The 22083-nt window shown below is 36.3% G+C and overlaps 3 protein-coding genes and 1 long non-coding RNA gene across 6 annotated transcripts; 3 read left to right on the top strand and 1 right to left on the bottom strand.

The window, feature by feature from the left end:
- Position 1: 1 nt before the first annotated feature.
- Positions 2-3812, bottom strand: LOC144200839 (uncharacterized). The gene is made up of 3 exons (XR_013327209.1): positions 3658-3812; positions 3050-3122; positions 2-1284 (listed from the first exon to the last, which is right to left on the bottom strand). It is a non-coding gene; the product is annotated as an uncharacterized LOC144200839 (long non-coding RNA).
- Positions 1197-8251, top strand: LOC144200838 (phosphatidylinositol transfer protein alpha isoform-like). The gene is made up of 12 exons (XM_077723176.1): positions 1197-1415; positions 2388-2418; positions 3673-3818; positions 4487-4578; positions 4706-4713; positions 5265-5339; positions 6105-6188; positions 6323-6400; positions 6484-6594; positions 6679-6801; positions 7239-7287; positions 7390-8251. Exons 1-11 carry the CDS (start codon positions 1243-1245, stop codon positions 7281-7283), a joined length of 966 nt encoding a protein of 321 aa, XP_077579302.1. The 5' UTR covers positions 1197-1242; the 3' UTR covers positions 7284-7287; positions 7390-8251.
- A 646-nt stretch (positions 8252-8897) lies between these two features.
- inpp5ka (inositol polyphosphate-5-phosphatase Ka) lies at positions 8898-15661 on the top strand. Of its 2 annotated transcripts, XM_077723143.1 has the most exons (14): positions 8898-9019; positions 9283-9373; positions 10820-10924; positions 11009-11117; positions 11192-11308; positions 11644-11819; positions 12157-12268; positions 12410-12519; positions 12633-12659; positions 13578-13800; positions 14442-14579; positions 14671-14754; positions 14822-14926; positions 15485-15661. In XM_077723143.1, the coding sequence occupies exons 2-14, from the start codon at positions 9312-9314 to the stop codon at positions 15578-15580; spliced, it is 1464 nt and encodes a 487-aa protein (XP_077579269.1). In that variant the 5' UTR covers positions 8898-9019; positions 9283-9311; the 3' UTR covers positions 15581-15661. The 2 variants fall into 2 exon arrangements, with proteins under 2 accessions (XP_077579269.1, XP_077579270.1); XM_077723144.1 differs by lacking the exon at positions 12633-12659.
- A 17-nt stretch (positions 15662-15678) lies between these two features.
- tekt1 (tektin 1) lies at positions 15679-21822 on the top strand. Of its 2 annotated transcripts, none has more exons than XM_077723142.1 (8): positions 15679-16090; positions 17961-18149; positions 18230-18395; positions 19410-19532; positions 19598-19744; positions 19864-20089; positions 20522-20718; positions 20813-21822. In XM_077723142.1, the coding sequence occupies exons 2-8, from the start codon at positions 17984-17986 to the stop codon at positions 20970-20972; spliced, it is 1185 nt and encodes a 394-aa protein (XP_077579268.1). In that variant the 5' UTR covers positions 15679-16090; positions 17961-17983; the 3' UTR covers positions 20973-21822. The 2 variants fall into 2 exon arrangements, with proteins under 2 accessions (XP_077579268.1, XP_077579267.1); XM_077723141.1 differs by having other exon boundaries at positions 15679-17143.
- The last annotated feature ends 261 nt before the right edge of the window (positions 21823-22083 follow it).

Here is a 22083-nt window from a genome sequence, read left to right as displayed (position 1 = left end):
CACGCCCATTAAAAAAAGGACACATCAGAAATATATATATCTTTTCATAATAACGTGCATTAGTGAGTATATGTTTGTGTGGATGGGGCTGCAAATGCTTTTTTTGTTGGACTTTAATGTTTAAATTTATTTATAATTGTTTTCATAATAACACGCATTAGTCAATGGGTGGGGCGAGGGCGGGGCTGTAAATACGTGTAGATTGGGCTTTCATACTTCCAAAAATACATTGGATTCATCCTAACGTCTGTGGGGGAATCTGTAAATACTTTTTGGTTGGGCTTTAATCCTTTAAGATACAGTAGTATTGCACATTATGAACACTGTGATGACATGCAGTTTTTTTTTTTACTTCTAGACATTTCAATGATACTTCATACCTGTCAACCTCTGCCGATAACTGCCCTTATAAATGATTATGATTCCCCGTATAAACCCCCCAAAAACCGTACGACGCATGTTTACTCGCGGTAACTCGTTTCTTATTATGTGGCTTCCACGATATTTACTCTATGTATATCTACGCGTGCGCAAGTCATCCTTTATCGATATTGCCGTACGCACCGCTAAAAAATACATACGATGGGGGGTAATTTTTGCTGGTATACCGTGACAATCGTAACGATCGATGACAGTAGCGTCGTTGGCAACCAGTCTACGAAACTATCTGGATTTTAGCCAAAACGGTCTTGTTGAGATCGGTTTTCATAAATATTGGCGATTTAAAAACAACAACAAATTTCCCCGTACAAAAGTCGGTGTATGGCGTACATGATTTGAAATGGTTAAAAAAAACCGTATAAAATACGTGTAAAACGTAGAAGTTGACAGGTATGATACATATATGTATATACATATATGTATATACTATGTATGTATACATGTATATAATATGTGCATATATATGTATATAATATATGTGTAAATATATGTATATATATACATTTGTAAAAATCATTTTTCTTTGATTGTTTTTAATTTTAATGTATATTTTATTCTAATATTGTATATTTGTTTTTGTTCTATCACAATATATAGTGTCCTTTAAAATCATGTAATGGATGGAAAAAAAATCGCAAAATTTTAATAAAGTGTGTAATTTGAAGGAAAGAAATTGCAGTAAAAGTTAAGTATCGTGTGACACTCCTTGGACATAATGAGTACTTTTGCGTCACGTTTTATTTTTTGCACACTTCCGGCACGTGTGCGTACAGAGCGTCAAAGTTACTTACCTGAAACTAGATGGAAGTCTCCGCCCCTCCATTCACGTTGTACTTCTTGATCCTGGAAGAAAGCGAGTCTTGTCAGGAAATACTTTATTATTTGAACACTTTGCAAGAAGCCACTCGTGACTTTGCAGATTGCATCTTTTCGTTTGGACACCGGCCACGCGTCACCATGTCGAGTAAAGAATAGTAAGTCATTTCCATTCCCCAATACTACCATCTAAAATTGAATAGATAGTTGCGCCATGTAAATCATTAATTTAGCCAACCCTTGGTATCTAAATCTTTAAGAAAAAAAGTCGCGTTTCCTGATCGAGTCAGAGCGTTAACTTAATCTACTTTCTTGTATAATATTGGTTGCCATTAAGGGACAAATGAGCTTAAACCAGCGAACATTAAACAAATAAATATATAATAAATAAAGTGCGCGCAAGTCAGTAATGTGTTTCCTGTCCTGACAGATGACACTGTGATCCAATTAAAATGTAAGAATGGGTTACTATTTAAGTCCCACATTCTAAGTACGAGTTCAAGGAGTTCCCAAACATACAAAAATAAAAATTCGGCAATGGCTTGAAAAATTATCTCTGAAATGCTTTATCCTCATTAGGGTCATGAGGGTGCTGGAGCCTACCCCAGCTGACTTTGGGGCGCAGGGCACATGGGGACAGACAACCATGCACACCTAGGGCATGGAATGTGGGAGGAAACTGGAGTACCCGGAGGAAACCCACACACTGGGTGAACATACAAACTTCACACAGGTGGAGGTGATCTGGATTTGAACTCAGGACCCCAAAGCTGTGAGGCCGACGTGCTCAGCACGCGCTCCACCGGGCCGGCTTGCTGTAGAATTAGTTTTTTCTTATGTTTCAACAGTAATCAGTGAGACCGAAACTCAAACTCTATTCAGAATCAAGCTAAATTCAATGAAATCAGAATATGTAAAGACATCTGATTAGGAATTTTCCATTTGAATCAAGTAAGTAGGAAACCAAACAGGCTCGTGATATGATTGATTTTTATAGCAAATCTAGCTGAGTTTGGATTGGACAAAAAAAAATCTCATATCCCACCACAACTATTAGCATTTGCAGAGACTAGACTTTCAGTAAAAATCTTTCAGTTTTCTAATGCCTGATTTTTGTGTTTCTTTTCTAGCCGAATCGTCCTGCCTGTTTCAGTGGAGGAGGTAAAGACTTCTTTTCGTATTCCTTTGCTCAGAAGTAAAAAGTTTCATGTTCCAGTCATTTCTGATCATGGCGTATTCGATTTCGCCAGAAATATTTATTTTCCCGGGACTAAAAGTCTTATGGGCCTTTTGTTCATGTGCGGCAGTTCGAGGCAAACCTATTTGCGTTTTTCGTTAAATCAATTTCAACCGGCAGTGACTAAACGACTGACTTCGGGCCAGAGGCGTGGGACACCCTGAACCGTTGGCCAGGAGGAGCCAGACAACCATTTACGCACACACTCATACCTAGGAGGAGTAAAAAGTTAGAGCCCGAAATATTCACTTCAACATGAACAAGTTGAACTTGTTTGCCACATGCAATTGAGTGTTAACTGACATGAAATTTCACAAAGACTTGGTTTACGCTGTAGGCAGAGAAAAGAAGCATTCTGGTTTGACCTGGCTTGTGACATTCCAAAGTTTGTACTCCACTTCATGTGAACCACTCCTCTTCATTTAAATGATGTTTCTCAGTTAAAAATGATAGCTAATAAACTTACCACTTGCAGTGAGCCACAGATTAACTAAAGATGATGTATAGTAGTAAAGCATGAGTTTTGTCACCATATTTGTGTCGATCTCAACCTACATTGTCAGTCCCAGAGTCATTTGTCCTTTTCCATGTGTTGCTTCTGGTAGATCAAGAGTTGATAGTGCAGGGTCTAAGGAGAAAAAAAGTACTTATTCATTCATTTGTCATTTGTATTGTACATCCTTACAATGGTTGCAGGAGCTTATCCAAGCAGACTTTGTTAAAGCAAGATGTCATAATGTACATAGCGTATTTACTCGCATATAAGTCACCTCGCACATAAGCCGCACCCTTAAAATCGTAGAATTTTACAATATAAGCAGTCTCTTCACAATGTTCACCTCCACATTCATGGTTTTAATAGGGAGTACAAATGTGTTACTTTGAAGGAAAAATCTTAAGAAAAATGATCACATGTAGTATTTCTGAGATACTGCATGAATCAAAAGCACATTTAAGGTCAATATCATCAGGAATTAATTCATCCAGTAATGGTTGTTTACTTACAGCAAAACAGAAAATATCCAACAAATAGTAAATGTGGGTCATAAAAAAATCTAATGATTGAGTGTATATATCAATAGAATTGCTTGATTATTCAAATGTATTAACTTGCCAATTCATTGTTTGTATTATTATTATTCAAGAATCTAAATTGATGAAACCTTATTGTCTTGCAGTATCAAGTAGGGCAGCTGTATACAGTCGCGGAAGCCAGCAAGAGTGAAACCGGTGGAGGAGAGGGTGTCGAAGTAGTGATCAATGAGCCCTATGAGAAAGATGGAGAGAAGGGACAGTTTACCCACAAGATCTACCACCTGAAAAGGTTAGCTTGCATATTAATACCGGGATATTCATTGGGCCAACTGGAGCAAACCAAACACATTACATTTACCTTGTTACGTACTGTTTTTGCCTTGAGTATATGTATGACTAAAAAACACTACTCTCACTCTACTACTACTACTTACTGGGTTACACTGGAGTCGATACATTTTTTCTCTCTGTTCTATACTATGCACACTTAAGTTTATTGAATAGACTTGTATGATTTTATAGCCATTAAACAAGTCTAATGAGATTTAAAGCTTCACTACCCAGTGCACAAAAACAATAACAAACTAATAAATAATCAATAATAATAACCTCCATTTCCCCTCTAAGTCTTATTTATGATCATCTCGGTATGATTTGGGGTGGATAGACCACGTAATATATTGGATATATCATAATTTAATGGTAGAAAACATTATTCCGTTCACGAGTGTGCACATATGGGTTGACACGTCCTTTTTTTCCACTGGTTTGCCAAATCTTTTGTTTTAAATCATCCCAAAAGGGCACCTGTCAAATCAATTCGATCATTGATTAGAAGATACTTTAGCAGCCAGCTGTAATACAAATCAATGCAAGCCAGCTTCAAGTCATAGGAATTGACGTTTTTTTTTTTTTATCTGTGCATTTTATACCTAAAATATCCAAATGTTTCTGCAGTAAAGTGCCAAAATTTGTGAGAGTACTTGCTCCAAAGGGTGCTCTTGAAGTTCATGAAGAGGCCTGGAATGCATATCCCTACTGCAGAACAGGTGAGTACCACTAAATGAAAACTACAAAAAATAACTTCAAGTGGATCAAATTTCATTTTGAGTTGTATTGTAACCTCAAGTCTCTTTTATTTCCAATTTATCCAATACCCGTGGGCACCCTGCAAAGTTCTCACTGTAAGTAATTATTTTTATTTTGTTGTACTTTGGGGAAAAAAATATGGATGATGATGTAAACAAAATAAACTAAGGTTAAAGAGACTGTCTGGTTATTTTGATAATTTGCTTCTAGATACATAAAATATGTTTAAAGATTGGTCTTGGAAACTTTAAGTGCTGAATATCTAATATCTTGGAGCCCAAACATTTTTATTGTCTGGATTTTGCAAGGATTTTTTAGGCGGTTCTAACATTGAATTCTGTGTCATCGCAAATTGTTCCTGATTTTTGGCACGCCCTTACCACAATATAAGGCTATGTCTGTTCCTAGTTAGTCAATTGTATTTTTTATTTTTGCACAATGCCTCGTTTATGTACATTTTCTGGACAAAACCTGCTTTAGTTACTAAAAGCAAGAAAAATACTAAAGTTTAGTATGTCATCAAACTTTCAATTCATTACATATACTAATGATTTTTTTATATTTGGCACAGACTGGACAGTCCCTTTAACTGTGTAAATTCAGAATGTATATGAATTGTAACCAACTTTTTTTGTTATGATTTTAGAATGCATACATGAAGGAAAGCTTTCGCATTGAAATTGTCACATGGCACAAACCGGACATGGGAGAACAGGAAAATGTAAGTTCTTAAAAAAATCTCTTAAATACAAAATATAGACCCCAAAAGTGCCACGAAAGTGTATCACATCCTTAAAAACACCTTTTAAAGGGATTATATTATCTAAAAACAGTACATTTATGCTAGTAGAGTTTACTATAAAAAGGTTGAATACATGCAGCAATTTACAGATAGGAAAGTGGAGCACTTCCAAGTATAGTCCAAATTGTATTGTGTCGCAATTTGTAGATCCTAGCAGTGGGCGTGGCTCCCATAATATGGACTCTAAAAACATTTGAGCTTGGAGGTTCAAACTTTGGATTCCTTCATTCGAGATCATAAGTAGCGTAACAATCAGTAGTGTGCCCTCTACTGGCAACCCCATAGCTCACAGGCAACAATGTGTCCAAAATGAATTACTACGAATTAGTCCTGATACAATTTCAACTAGAATATACATACCAAATTCCATTTAGATGTGTCCACAAATATTGAACAAACATGCAACAATTGTGTACACATCCCTAACAACAACATGAACAGCAGTTCTATTTTGTTGGAGCAACATTCTTAACTAAAAAAAAAAAAAGAATCGTGAGCCGAATTCAAATCGATGTATTAATTTGTTTCCCAAACCGCTTTCACCAAAAAGGGTTGCATGGGGTGCTGGAGCCTATCCCAGTTAACTATGGGCATCATTTAGTTTGATATGATGTCCTCTACATTTTGCTGATACATGATGGGTTCAATTAGCCTCTTTGACTAAGTTTAAAGGTCTTGTTGCAGGTACATGGACTAGACAAAGAATTATGGGACAAAGTTGAAATTGTAAACATCGACATTGCTGACAGAAATCTTATAGCTCCGAAGGTAAGAAATAATACCAATTTGGTGCTGCACGGGTTTCATTTCAGTCCAATTAAAAGAAAAAAATTGCTTATTTGGGAGTATGAGATCATTGAAATGACATTTAATGAATAAAAACATATGAATTTTCTGTGAAGGAGTACAAAGAAGAACAAGACCCTGCCAAATTTAAGTCTGAAAAGACGGGAAGAGGCCCACTTGGACCAGAATGGAAGGTATGAATTGAAAGAAAAATAGCATTTGAATGAACTAGTCAAAAATTGTATTCTTTTTTTTTCTTTTGCATTTTTGTTTGCAGGAAGAAATGCAGAAGAACCCCAACTGCCCGCATATGTGCGCTTATAAACTGGCCACGGTAGAATTCAAGTGGTTTGGCTTGCAGAAAAAGATAGAGGCTTTGATTCATAAGGTTTGGAAATCACACGACCATTTAGTCATCATGGGTGTCCATTCTTGTCTTCTGGTTTTTGACGCAATTTTCTCGCTCCTGCAGGCTGAGCGTCGTATTTTTACTCACTTCCACAGGCAGCTATTCTGCTTAATTGATAAGTGGATTGATCTTTCAATGGATGACATCAGAAGAATGGAGGATGACACAAAGAAAGAGCTGGATGAGGTGACTTAACCACTTTATGTTGGACTTTCTAAGGAATGTATCCTCTAAATTGGCCCTTCAATGGATTTAATCCACTCTCATTTTGTCTCACAAGATTTATTTAATCTGCCGTGACAACTTCAAATACTCGATTCGGAGATGAAAACGCAATATGGTTTCCATCAATTACAAACCAGATGTTGGGACGCCTTGCAAGTTGCAAATAAAAAACAAATGTAATGATTTATTTCATTCAGAATTCCGGGTCTAAGTTTCAAATGAGAAAATTGATCATTTTAAGGGTCAAATATGTTAATTTTAGAATTCCATGCTTCCATAAAATCTCCAATTGTGCTCAGAAAAAAAATCGCAAAGTAGTGAATTCGCGATAAGTGAAGCCGTGATAATTGAGGGATTACTGTACATCTTATGCCTGTTTGTAATCTGTTCTCTCACAGATGAGGGTAACTGGTGACATGAAAGGCATGGTCATCGAGGAATAACTGGGTAAACAATTTGATTTGTAAATGTTGATAATCATTCACAAATGTTATAAAAAAATTGTTTCATTAAATACAAATCTGCTATCTGTTTGGCGCTTTCCTACAGATACAACACCTGACTACCAAGAACTACTCCACAGGATGCAATAATACTTCTGTTTCTACTGGTTACAGGTTAAAAGTTTTTTTTCATTCTAAAGATGATGTGTGTGTATATATATATTTGTTTGGAATGAAGCAATATTTTTTGGTGATGCAATGGTTGTGACTTGCCATGTCTCAATCGCACCTATTTACCATTTCAATGTTAGTTTAACAAATAATAACGAAAGATCATGTTGCTTTTTTATGTATTTTATTTCATTATAATACAATAAAGCACATGTTGCTTTTGAGGCTTGTTATGGTGCATACCATTGTTGGAGTTTTCTGCACGTTTCTATGACAACAAACCATTTTTTTTGGTCTGCTAAATTTTTTTGGCTATGAGTATTTTCATTTAAAAAGATTCAAGCAGAGGATGTAGGAAATGCTGCTAAGAATGGGTACTTGACTGCTTACTTTTTCCTGAAATATTGAATTATTCTTTCTTTTTTGGGGGGTTGGACATGTTATTGTTGTCATTGTTGTTTACGTTTGGTTGGCTATTCTTGTATCTGTTGGAGATGATGATATTGATTTTAATCTGTTGATATCGGATAAAAAACGTGTGCATTAAATGTACCCTTTAATTTCTTCTTTCTTTTGTCTCATTTTTTTTTTTTGAAGCAAAGCTAATTTGAAAATGAACAATGTGTGTTAGTAAGTTGGTCAAAACTCCATTGTCAATCCTGGCACGTTGGAATTTATTTCTACATGTTTTGTTTTACTTTCATAGAATGATTGATGAATGACGTGTCAAAAACGGACAGAATGGAAGTAAACAAAAATACATAAATAATACACACAATTAAAGAAATAACCTACAAGCCTGGCTCAAATTTTGCTGCTTTTTCAACATGAAATGGTTTGCTTTTGTTATTGTTCTAACCTATCTTGAAGTTCTAGTTTGTTCCCACAATGTAAAGTTTTTTTTGTAGCCATATTCAGGCTATTTTTTTTTACAATTTCACCATGTTAACAAGACAATGACCCTAAGCATGGGGTATAATAATAAGGGAGTGGCTTTCAAACAACTTAGTGACATTTAGGTAACTTATTATTTTTATTTAATAATTTTTTTCTTCCTCTAATTAGGGTAAAGTTCCCTGTTATTCCTTTCTCAAAAAATGTGGTAACTTACCTAAGCACTATAAATTGCAGCCAGGGATGAGTGTAAGCGTGAATGGTTGTCTCCTTGTGCCCTGCGATTGGCTGGCCATCGATTCTGGGTGTCCTCTGGCCCAAAGTCAGCTGTGATAGGCTCCATCACCCCCGCGGCTCTAGTGAGGATAAAGCAATTCAGAAAATGAGATGAGTAAATTGAGTTTTCAAAAAATAATTTTAAAAACAGCCCTAAAGATTAATTAATTTGAAAAACGGACAGGCCTCTAGTAACTAGTGACTAAATCTTGAGCAATTGTTTGGGATCCCTTTCAACCCTGGGAATTCTAGCTTTTATTTTGAAGGGACAGACGCTCTTCCGTAATAGGGCGGTCCCGTCAGCGCGGGTAGCAAGTACTACAGTAAATAGTAGATGGCTTCTTTTACAGTCACGTCACGAAACTACGAAAACAAACGCCTCATGACCGTGTCAGGTACAAGTAAACATTGGATTTTGCATGTTAATTTGATTTGCATTCATATTTTAAATCATCGGAATTTCCCCCGATTGTGTTTATACTCCGATCGCGGAGTAAAATATGTACTATGTGAACAATTTATCAATGTAGCTCGATTTACCGACTAAAACCACTGCATACTTTTCATTTTATGATCGTAGAATGTACACAGCATTCAGTACAAAAAATATATTATAAACATGAACCTGTACTGTGGTGCTGCCTTGTGTATTCTACAGTTTGCCACCAAGCGGCATAACTCTCCGATATGTCATCTTTGGAGCGAAATGGGGGTCTACAAAAGGGGGACTCAGGTGGAGACAAATTCAGGTAAAAGTAAAACCTTTTGAACATAGCATCAACACATTTATTACAGTGATTAAGTGTGTTGAGAGATCGCAAGAATGTTCTATAATCAAAACGTGCCAAGTGATATACAATTTGACATTGAAGTCTGTTTTTTTAAAAAATCTTTTTATGATTTGGTATTATGACAATGGGACAAAACATTACTCATGCATCACGTCAGGTTATAAAAAAAATAGAAATAAAAATCACATTTCCCCTTCACCAAGTTGATTTTGTTTGGGTAACAGCAGCACTGCTCATCCCAATATAAAATAATGTAATTAAAACAAAATGTCACAAAAGCCTCAATCTATTTTAGGTTGTCTAACATTCTCTCAGTTAATGCAGGTTTTAAGAAATAAAAGCCATTTGTCCAAAGGGGGGAAAAAACAACAGCTTATAGAGGGACTTAACCTTCAAATGTTAATTCAATTTTATTAAAAGTTCTAAATCCGTCGTACTCAAGAATGAGATTAAACATTTGGAAAACAACAGAGGGCTGCAGAAATGTTGCCAGTTGCCTAATTAGAAGAGTTGCATGCTGTTGCTTGTTTGACTCTACAGAAGGCATCAGTAAAGCCGATTTCCTTTTGTGGCATTTGTTATTTTGCAGCCGTTGGCTTCTAAATACAATGCTCGCTTTCACTACTAGTTTCTGTGGCTCTCTTCCAAGAAGACAGCTGACACTGCTCTCACATCAACACTATTATTATCATTCTGCTAATGAGCAATCCTACAGTTGCAGTCTCATGGATGCCCACACTGTCATTTAGTGGAAAAGTTGCAAGGTGGTCACAACTAATCCAGGATAACTAAAAATAATAAATAAACATTTGAGAAAGGTAGTTGTATAGACATTATACTATTAATGTTATATATGCATCTTCTAATAACACAACATTGACATACTTTGGAACAAATACACTAATTGTTGCACTTTACACTGACTTTTGACTGACCTTTGACTATTGGCCCGAATATAAGACGACCCCAATTATAAGACAACCCCCTCTTTTTCAAAAATGTTTGAACACCAAATTCAATTTGTATCCACAGAATAACGGTGGTACATCTGAAACAAATAATCATAACAATATATTTGGGAGAAAAAGCATCCTATTTGTTCTCAATCATGCAAAAACTGTCTCATCTTAATATCTGAACATTTAAATATGTCAACTAAAGTGCAATCACGTTTGTAAATGAATGGCTTCTGGTTTTGGAAATGTAAATGAACCAGTCTACTGTGTTAAAACGACAAAATTGCAATAACTGCATAAACTAGAGTTCTGCACCTAGGAGGACAATCCACATTCTACATTCTTATCTTGTACTTGCACCAAAACTCCATAGGCTGCTAACCACTTTAGTCACTTTTTGTATCTGACTCCTGACACTTGCAACCTTTTTCATCCTTTTCCCCCCCAGGCTACAATTGATAACATGGAATGTAGCCACATCTGATCCCCCAGTTGACATAAGCTCACTTCTCCATTTCGATTCTCCAAAAGCTACAGACTTCTACGTCATTGGGTAGGTACTAAAGCAAACAGAAACTATTAGTCAGTTTATACACCAAGGATAGACCAAATATTTCAAAATGGACGTTGATGTAAGCCTGCAGGAGGTGTATTCCGGACCCCTGAGATTCATGTCAGATGTTTTATTTGATGACCCTTGGAGCTATGTGCTTATGACTGCCTTAGCACCAAGACGATATGTGAAGGTAATCAAAACTTATTGACGTTTTTATTGAAATGCATGCTTCAGAATTTGCTTAATGGATTATATGCATTTCAGGTGGCGTCTATCAGAATGCAAGGTCTTTTGCTGCTACTCTTCTGCAAACTGGAGCATCTTCCATTCATTCGAGACATCAAGACCACATATACACGCACAGGCATCTTTGGCTATTGGGTAAAATGTACTTACTAAACGTAAAAAAAAAAATCTGTCAAAAATCCCAATCGAGCAAAAGTGGAACTACTTTTAAAAATAAAAAGATAAAAACCTTGTACGTTAAATTTAATGGTGGGCAAAGATTTGGTGAACTGCTTTAATTCTAATCACCTTTACATAGTATTTTTCGATTACTAAGCACAAAGTGAAGTTATTTACTTGTAGTTTTGATGTATACATTAGCTGTTCAATGTTTAAAGTGGAAAGTTCCAAAGTGGACTTCTTTAAATCAACATATTATTGAATGCTTGCTCTTCCTGCTCATATGTGATCCTTTTGTTTCTACATGTCAGGGCAACAAAGGAGGCGTGTCTATTCGTCTGTCCTTCTATGGACACATGCTCTGTTTCCTCAACTGTCACCTGGCAGCACATATGAAAAATGCACCCGATCGAGTGGTGGAGTTTGAGCACATTACAGACAAGCAGTCCTTCAGCTGTGAAAAGGCTGAGCGAATTCTTGATCACAGGTGAGAAAGAACATGGAGTGGAATTTGGAAAGTCGGTAAAAGACGCGTTAAGGTTCAGAATAACAGTTCAAAAGACTTGATTATAATTTTCAATAACATAATGAACTTTTTAGTTCAAATCCAACAACTGTGAACTCATCTGTTCACTCACTAGTTGAATGAGGTTTCAGTTAACTTAGTGTTCAAATAATATTGGTGAGGAATAGATAAGTGAATTAATGTTTAATAGCTGATATTCAATTTTGTACATAGTTTACTTTCTATTTTAAAACTTGTTTTTAACCAATTTTTTGCTTTGCTAAATTATTGCTACTTTTTTTTCTTCTGTGCCATCAAGGCTTGTCTTCTGGTTTGGGGACCTCAACTTTCGAATCCAAGACCACGGAATGAACTTTGTCCGAACATGTATAAGCAATCAAAACTACAGTTTGCTCTGGAGCAAAGACCAGGTTAGATGTCTCCCTATTCATATTCCAGTACAATATTTTTTTTTATAACCCAGACTAACACGGATACTGTTAGTCATGGTTTATTTGTGTGCTTAGCATGGGCGATCAGTCATGGAATTTATTTCACGGTGTTGTTTCCAGCTAATTCTGATGAAGCAAAAAGAGAAGTTACTACAAGAATTTGAGGAAGGACTCCTTGACTTTCAGCCCACATACAAGTTTGACGTGAACACCGATACGTACGACAGCAGGTAGCAGAAACTTCCATTTTAATGAGTTGTTGCCACACATCTTCAAAACGTCTTATATTTCCCGTGGCTATGGAATTCATACATGTCATCTGCTCCTTCTGTCACCTTCACAGGCTCTACAAGACATGGTTTGCCTTTAAGTAAGACTTTCTCACATTTATGTCCACACTATCTTATTGTGGATGTAAATGCCATTTAACAGCACGTTTTGAGAAATAACGTAGCCTCTTTACAATAACTTGGCATTTTTACGTTCTAACTCATGAAGATAAAAAAGAACTAATCATTTCTCTTGGCAACGTCCTCTGAAAAAGTGACAGCAACAAACTATTGGACCGAAATGGGAGATGTGCAAACCTCACATTGGCTAAAACTGAATATTTTGCTGTTTTACCATCACTTATAGCTTTGTAAGCAAGTGCATACTTCGTCATAATTTGATATATAGAATGGGTAATATTGTTTGACTTTGGTGTTCAGAGTTTATATAAATTACCTAAAGTGAGACTGGTCTTCAGTTATCATATTTTTGAGCCATCTAAACCCTCTTTCACATCTTTTCCATGAATGACTTTCAGTACTTGACTCCGTATCGTATTTTCCGGACTATAAGTCGCACCTTTTTTCCCCCAGTTTTCCTGGGCCTGAAACTAATACTCAAGTGCGGCTTGTGTCTTTTTTTATTTATTGTCATTCTCACCACAAGAGCCAGTTATGTTGTTTGTTTTATGTATTAATATTCTGAAAAACTCATGTTGACTGATGCCGATTTAGCTTATTTTTCTTAACGTATTTTAAAGTGTAACTTATAGTCCGGTACGACAGTACTTTTCCTCTTCATTGTGCATTAGTTTGCTGGTTTGGCTTATATTTAGCTATGTACGACTTATATTCCGAAAAAAGGGTACTTTCCATTCATGACATAATTTAACATTTTGCATTCATATGCGATGGTAACATCGTAAAAGCATGTTGTGAATAAATCTAATGCAAATACGAGATATTTAGATAAAAATGTTTTGTTCTCTGTTTGTTTTCATTTCATAACCACCAATCAGCACTAAGAAGCGCAAGCCCGCCTGGACAGACAGAATTCTGTGGCGCCTCAGACCAAAGCAGACTGGCAGCAAAGAAAAACACGGCGACAGACCGGACGGGAGCGATGTCAAGCAGCTCGAAGCTGAAGAATACCCTTTAGCAATCAGACAGGACTTGTACACCAGCAACATGGAGTATAGCATCAGTGACCACAAACCTGTGACCGCTATCTTCACACTAGAGGTAAATGACTTGTATCTCATCAATTGATGTATTCATTAACCTCGCAAGGATAGCAGGGGTTGCTAGTGACTATCCCAGATAAATTCAGGTGAAGGGCAGACTACCCTAGACTGGTCGCCAGTCAGCCATAGGGCACTTTTTTCCAATCTGAACAAAGTTATTCCAAAGATTTAACCCCATAAAAGCCTTATTAAACAAATAAACCTATATAAAATATAAAGTTGTCATCCAATGTGATAACTTGATCTATTTTGGTGGTGGATTTCTTAATTTTTATGCTGTCGTTGACAAATTTTTTTATAGTAAATATCAATATGAGATGTATATTGTCTAAAATAAGTACTGTATTTTTCAGATGATGACTTAAAGAATACACAACAAAGAGGGGATAAAAAATTCATAAGTCCCACTGCATTATTAAGTTGCATTTTTGGGAGGCTATTTTGTGTTTTTAAATCAGAAACCAAGAAAAAACATGTTAAGTAACAGGGGTAAAATGTCATACCCTTAATCAAAATGGATTGGACGTCCATCATCATTATTGGCCCGATTTGCAATCTAGTAATTGTATCGGGGCCATCCCTAGTGTAAATAGTTTGCTATTTCAGCTTAAATGAAATCAGACCTCTTTGTGCCTTTAGCTAAAGAAGATGTACACAGATCCACTGGTGCACCTACAGGCTGAAGGCGAATGGAGCGCAGACATGGATGCCATGCTGCTTTACAGTCCACTGCAGTCGTTCCCTTCCAGTACATGGGACTGGATCGGGCTGTATCGGGTCAGCTTTCCAAACAATTACCCCCCCAGGAACTTTAACTTGAATTTTATGTTTAAAAAGTCTTGTCTTTGTCATTGTCTTTGAAATTCAGGTTGGTTTTACGAGCGTGTCAGACTACATCACGTACACCTGGGTCAAAGATGATGAAGTGTCCATCAATGAAGACGCCATTAAGGTAGTGAATAGAGAATGGAGTATATTGGGTGATATTAGAAGGTAATCCTGTGTATTTGTATTTTTAGGTGTATGTGAGTAAAGAGGAGATCCCAGTGCGTGGAGGAGATTGCATGCTGGGATACTACAGTAATACACTGCAATGCATTATTGGAATCAGTGAACCATTCAAGGTGAGTTCTGATCAAACTCTGTGTATTGAATGCTGCTTTTGAATAATTTTCTAGCTTTTTAGAGAGTAAACTATTAATCAAAAATGAGCAGTCAGCTACCTATGGAAACCTAAGCAACTCTAAGAACCTTTACTAGTGTACATACTTCAAGCTAGCCATTCTGTTTTTTTGTTCCCCTCAAATTCTACGTTATGTATTTAAAAAACATCTGAAAATGCACATTTGGTGAAGGATTCCATCTATGTTCAAGTATGAGACAATCATTGCCAAATCCTTACTACTATGCACACTCTTTTTACTGCATCTTTTATTATAAAGTATAACTTACACTGCCCCAGAAAATTATTTTTTCCTGTCAATTGGACTAGGTTTCCTGCAATGATATCAAATGGAATGTAGCAGCAGAGCACATTACATTAAAAAGAAAATGAACACCAGGGATAACAGTTCTGTATGCCCTCTCCAGTTGACAACTGTGTTGCTCAACCCTAACTCTAACCCTAAATCTAACCCTGTCAAAACACAGATTAAAGTAATCCTTGACTCCTTCTATTTTAGGTCCATGAGTCCAAGGTGGTCATTGAGGAGGGTTTACTTCATGAGAAGACCATCAGTCTGGATCAAATTGTAGCAAACGAACACTTTCATAACTGAGATACGTTTTTTTTTTTTACTCTGGTGTACCAGATTTTAACAAATCTTTTAACGCCTTTTTTAGTAGAATAGTCTGTTTAAATACTTAATATATGTTATTACCACTACTAGCTGCACCAACTAGTAACCAATTTTTTTTTTTTTTACTCTGGTGTACCATAATCCATCAAATCTTTCCATACATTTTTGTTCACAGAACAATCAGTTTAAAAGCTTCCTCCGACACTGTATAATTAAAATAAACAGGTTAAATACTTCACTCCCACACTGCACAACCACTTCTAACTGCAACCATTCAAAAACTACATACAGTATGTATGAAATGACATCAGGAACTTCGTATGATGCAACGCTTTGATGTAAGCCAATGCATGGATCATGAAGAGTGCAAACAAATGCATCAGCATAAGGTAACATTAGTATGTTGCTGTATTGCCAAGGACTGGTCAGTTAGTGTTAAAGTCAAGCACTGGTGTGGGTTTTACCTACTTTTAAAAGAAAAACAAACAGGTTGGTGAAAAATAATGTGTGTGTTCACTGTAAAGATGACTGAATGCTGGAGTAAGGGATAAGAATGCAGATTGTGCACGATGTTTTTACCTTATCCCCCTTTTACTTGTGCACACTGTATTTACATTACCCCCCTTTAGAAAGGCAACATTACCTTCGTTGTGTAAAGGTTGCGCTGTCAATGCTGTCGTTTAAAAGTTGGATCGATTTGAACGGTTCACTATTTTATTTGAATTGTTTATAAAAGCTTATTGTGTCCAAGCCCATAGTTGTGAAAACACTGCTGCTAAAACAGATAATTTACTCCTTAATTAACTTCACATACTCCTGATGGACTTGAAAACAGATTTATTTTATAGCGTCTTCAAATAAGATGAACTTAAACTGAATTTTCTTTTAACTACTTAATTAGCTTTTAGCACCATTCAATTCTCAAAGCAATCTGTCTTAATATACATTTTGTTAATAGGTAATACTATAAATATACTGTTATGATATATATATATATATATATATATATTGTTGGGATTTTTTTTTTGCAAAGTATGTACAGTATTAGTTTATTGAAATGGGCAAGAATATTTTGTTTTGTTTCAGCGAGTGCCTTTTAAAGTTTGCTCGTTCCGCAAAGTATGCAGTATTTTAACAAATATATATTTTTCACAACTCTTGTACTGTAACGGAGGCATTTTACAGTTTTAATACTTCCATTAGTGCATTTTTTTCTTTCACTTGTATAATAGTTGTTTCTAGTTTGCTGGAATGTATAGACTGCAGAAACCTGATTTATTGTATAAAACTATAGGCATGTAAATGTGATCTATAGCAAAAAGACCAAACATTTCTCGCTTTGAAAATACTATTATTAAAAAAAAAAATATATATATATATATATACGTATTTAAGCTTTTGTGCGCTTTATTTTGTTAGTTGCAAAGTGACTGTCATTCATCTATTATTGACATTAGAGTTGTTTAACAGTTTGTTAGGTGTTGCCATAGTAACTCACGTCCATTCGGTGGCTTCAGAAAGTTGCTTCCCTGCAGCCAAGAGGTAAACGAGGAAGAATTAAAAGACAACATTGTATCCTGCTTCGCTAAAAAATAGAGCCTTTAACTAGAATTGTGACTCAATAGTTGACCAAACAAGTGTGTTTCAACCTGTGGCTGTTCTGTGATAATTTTAGGTTAACGTCACCGTGTTGCAAAGTAAAATTGTTACTATTGCTGCCAGCTAAAGTATTTGTTATTTGGATAAGACTAATGAATTGACAGCCTTTATGATAGTGGAGAAAACATTTATAAATGAATACTTGTCCAATTGCTTTTTGATCCTCTTTATATAAAATATTCAGTTAGAATTATGATAGTTTTATTTAGAATTGTATTTGATTTGACAAAAAGAACATATTATAGGTTTATTTTAATGTTTTCTTTTTTGATTCAAAAGGTAAAACAGTAACTTATATTTATTTGATAATGGAAATTTAATGAAAAAATAAAGAATGGAAATTTCTTATATATTCTATATTTTGATGTTAAAACAATGTTTTACCTTATTTCCTATTTTATCTTTAAATCCTTTAATTTTTATAGAAGCAAAGAAAGTAAATATAGTTTAAGAAATACATTTTTGAGATTTACTTTAAATTTGAAAACAGGAAATATTCAGTTTTATTTCTTTCTTGTATTTTTTTAAAATTAAAAATAACAAAAAAATGCTTTTTAGGGGATTTAACATTTATTTAATCTCTAAGATAAAAGAAAACTAAATATTTTCTTTCACAATTGAAATTAATTATGGACATGAAGTCGGGATGACGAAATATTAGCCCCACAAATTTAACTTCTTTTTCTGTTGATTTGCTCAGTGGCCCACTCCATTTGTTGAAGGATGTCTACGCGGGGGAAGAATACCTATCTGCTGGATGGCTCAACTCTGGAGAGTATTAATGTCATTAGAAACCAATCAAAGCTTTTTCGAGGAGAATGCGCCAGATTGATTGAGGATTGCAGCAAATCCTGCAAACGGCTTGAGGACGATGACAGCGAGAGGTTGGGTAAGTAGTAGTATGGTGCAACGGCATTCACTTAATAAGACAACGCTGCAATCCATGAAACCTTTCTTGGTGTTGGACAGATCACCGCGTCCGAGACATAAAGTTTGTGAAGGAGGAGCTGGAGCAGAAGTTGGAGGAGAATGTTTTGGAGACAGAGCGTCTCATTCAACTTCAGAACAGAGTGTCGAAAGCCATTCAGTCATGCAAAGAGCCTCTTAGAATCACTCTTCTCTGTATAGAAGAAAGGTGAGTCAAATTAAGTCTTTAAAATGTGTGGTATTGAGGTGATCTTTACCTATTTAAAGCAAAACGTGTATTCACCCCTTTGGTCTCCTTATTCTTTCACTGACCATTGGGATTGGTGTGTTCATTTTCACTAAACTCTTCTTTAAGTTTCAATTTCAAGTTGGGTTCAAATTGTTTTAATGTTGTGGAAAGAAAAGTGGTTTATGGGAGGAAAGAAGTCACAAGGTTTACCATAAAAAGTCATATCTTAATGATGTGAAGTAGTTACATGCAATGACTATGTGCAACTAAACCAGGAGTGGGCAAACAAACTAAGGGGCCACATGGGATGCAGGCTTTCGTTCCAAACTCTAAAGAAGACATATTTCCACAAATGTGTTATCTTAGAAGTCGGGGTTAGTGATCAAATCATTAAAAAATGATCTAATTTCTCTGTGCAGACAATGCAATATAGTCAACAACAATAGGAGCACACCAAACTCCCAAGTGGCACATTACAATTTCCATCCTTTAAAAGCATTACAACGTACTATTCTTCTTGGCTTAGTAGCTCAACAGGACCAAAAAGTGCAAAGAGTGCTCTGAAAGGATAGCATTGTATCTTGAGAGCTTGAAAAGAATTGCATGATGTAGTAGCCATGGAGTCACTTGTATGACTCAAGGATAGAAGTGGCAATATTGCAAGGTTTTTTTTTAACGGGTTCTTGGTTAGATTTTTTGGTAGCAAAGTTAAAGTACCAGATGAAAGATGACGAGTACTAAAACTGGTAGAACAGTGATGAGGATAGCGTTTCTAGGCTAGAGTGTTGAGAGAAATCAAAAAGAAGATAGACAACCGGGCAGTCTGTGTGGATGCAGAAGAAAGGTATACATGGAAATGCATGACCTGCTGTGGACAAACTGGAAGGGCTAAAAGACAGATATAATTCCACAGGTTATATTTGGGGGATGAAGGAATGAATATATATGCTGAGAGCAAAGAGTTTAATGTAAGGTAATAATGCCTGTTTGCAGAAATAAACCCTCTGAGAAGGTGAATGATCAAGTGAGCAGAGACCTGCTGAAGGAAGGTGACCTCGCCAAGGGAGTCATGGCCCTCATGCAGCGTGTCATGAAGCAGATTACTGAGCAAATACGGTAAGGAATCACTTGGAAAAAATAAGTATAGTAAGAATTTGTATTTATTCCATTTCATCACCCAGGTTAAACCAAACGGCAAAATTTCAACTTGAACAAGACCTCAAGGGGAAATATGTGGCACAAGACTTGGATACGTCATGTGCCGCAATGACTCCAAATTCCCTTATCAACAAGGGAAACAGATTAAATGCCAATAATGCTGCCTCAGGGTAAACATCCAAGCTCTTCTTGTCTATTCTTGTTTGAAAATGATCTGTCTCAATCATCGATTTAGCCTGGAAATATTTACTGTGTGCTCAAATAATGGAGTTTTGACAATTTTTTGTAGTTCTTTTGTGACACCTGTTCAGTGGGGGAACCACTCTGATTTCAACATCGCCAAAGCGGAGCAGCAGAAGAAAAATGCCATCTCCTTGAGGGCCCTAGTGGAGTCTCTACTGGCACAGACTGCCGCCGACATGCAAAAGCAGTTCGACGCAACAACAGCGGCCTTTCAGTTCAACATCAAGCAGCTCAAGACTGTCAAAAGCCACATGGAAGAGCAACTTAATAAGGCAAGGCCATCACTGATTTTTTTTTATCTACTAGAAGGGAATAAAAAATGCAATCTGTTGATCTGTTTGGTAAAACTGTTTGATATATCAATTTTGTCACTATGCAGTCGAATCGGCAACTTAGTAATATACAGTGCACCTTAATATTTACATTTTGCTTGTACTCGTTAGTTCCAAATAATTAAAATATTATTGTGGTAGGGACTGTTCTTAGGTTAGCAGATGAGTTTTATTCATCACCTGAGTTCTCTGATTCCCAAATTGGATTGCAATGTGGCATTGGCGTCCACCACAGTGTTGCATTCTGCTCTACGTGTGGTTTTTCACTTTTTGTGAAGTCCCAATGTTTGCAGGAAAACATTTTTGTTTCTGCATTTTTTTTTTGTTCTGGACTTTTTTTTTTTTAGATTTATTGTTGTTTTTCCACGCTAGGTCGTGTCGGAGTTTGCCAGTCAACAGAAAAATCGAGAGGACCTTATCGTTGCTGTCACCGAAAACGACCGTTTTCTGAGTTTGGCTCAGAAAAGGCTGAGTGTGCGTAAGCAGAGGCCCACTAAAGAGCACTGCCACGATCCGGCACAATCACAACTCATGGCTGAAGTCGGTCAGCTTTCTTTTCAAATCTCCAAGTACGTCCAGTCAAAACATGCTCATCTCATGTTATTCATCTCATGTCCATTTTTTTCCTTCTTTTTGTTAACTCCTACTTTTCTCTGTTGTCAGGTTGCACGCGACAGTTGATCAGTCCGAAGAGCAACAGAGGTCGCTGGTACGCTGCCAGCTGGAACTACGACATAATATTGAGGTCAAAGACAGGCTCCTTTATGTTGACGATGTCATCTGTAGCCAGCTCCGGAAATCTATTGTCATACACAAGTTCTGACCAAGCACTGTCCTCCACACACGCATCATTATTTGACAACACCAGAGTCAAAGTCTCTATATACACTAATTTCATATGTTCACGGTGCCTCCCCACCTGCTACTCAAAGTTGGCTGGGATAGGATCCAGCACCCCTGGAACCGTTGTGAGAATGAATTCCATATGTAATATGCAGCACTTTAAAATCACCATTTTGTCCACCAGCTTTTCATCATTATAATGTTTAACAATCTTATTTAAAAATATATCATGGTTGAACATTTCAATGCATGCCAGCAGTTATGTACATTTTCTTACAAATTTCCTTCTATTTTTTCCCCCTGCCTGCTGCCCACAGATGGCTTGGATAGGCTCTAGCGCCCCTGTGATCCCCGTGAGAATAAATTAATTCCATTTGTAATCGTCACGTTATCGGGGTTGGTGGATGGGTGTATCCTTAAGTGTCCTGTCTGTGTAATTAATATACATTTTTGCCTGTTCTATCCCTATTGGCTTCCCTTTCTTTGTCATCAACCCCTGTCTGTGTTTATATGTGTTCTTGCATAGCTGGTTGTGGGAGTATTTTTTCCTGTTTTCTTGTACTTAACTGAGTGAGTAGTGTTTCGCCTCTTCTTTTGGTGTGCGGCTCCCCTGTTTAGTTTTTATTAAGTTAACTTTGTCCCAGTTTTGATTATTTTGTAGGATTATTTTGGCATTAAAATACTAAGTTGTGCAACCTACACTTCCCTCCTGTTTCTTCTGATTCGGCATCCTGGGTTCGACTATGCTGCTGCTTTGATATGTCTGGGTGAAGCACTTTTTGACTTTGCAAGAAATGAAATAAATAAAGCTTAACATTTAAACCCTTTCATCCATGAATTATGATTTTTTTTAGAACATTCGCTAAGCACTCATTTAATTAATTGGCTGCCATTGAGGGCGGTGGACGTCAGATCAATTTGATAATAGTAATTAAAAATAAAAAATAAAAATAGAAGTAACGGTCTGGTCGAAGCGACTGTAGATCGCTATTTTTACCAGCAGAGGCTGCTCTTGTCTAACATAAGCAGAAACCGAATTTCAGCCATGAAACCACATCGTTGCATTTATTATAAATCGGTTTAGCCCTAAT

The sequence above is a fragment of the Stigmatopora nigra genome, chromosome 8 (genome assembly GCF_051989575.1).
Source record: "Stigmatopora nigra isolate UIUO_SnigA chromosome 8, RoL_Snig_1.1, whole genome shotgun sequence".
In the NCBI taxonomy this organism is placed as follows: domain Eukaryota; kingdom Metazoa; phylum Chordata; class Actinopteri; order Syngnathiformes; family Syngnathidae; genus Stigmatopora; species Stigmatopora nigra.
This window is presented reverse-complemented; position numbering and strand designations above follow the sequence as displayed.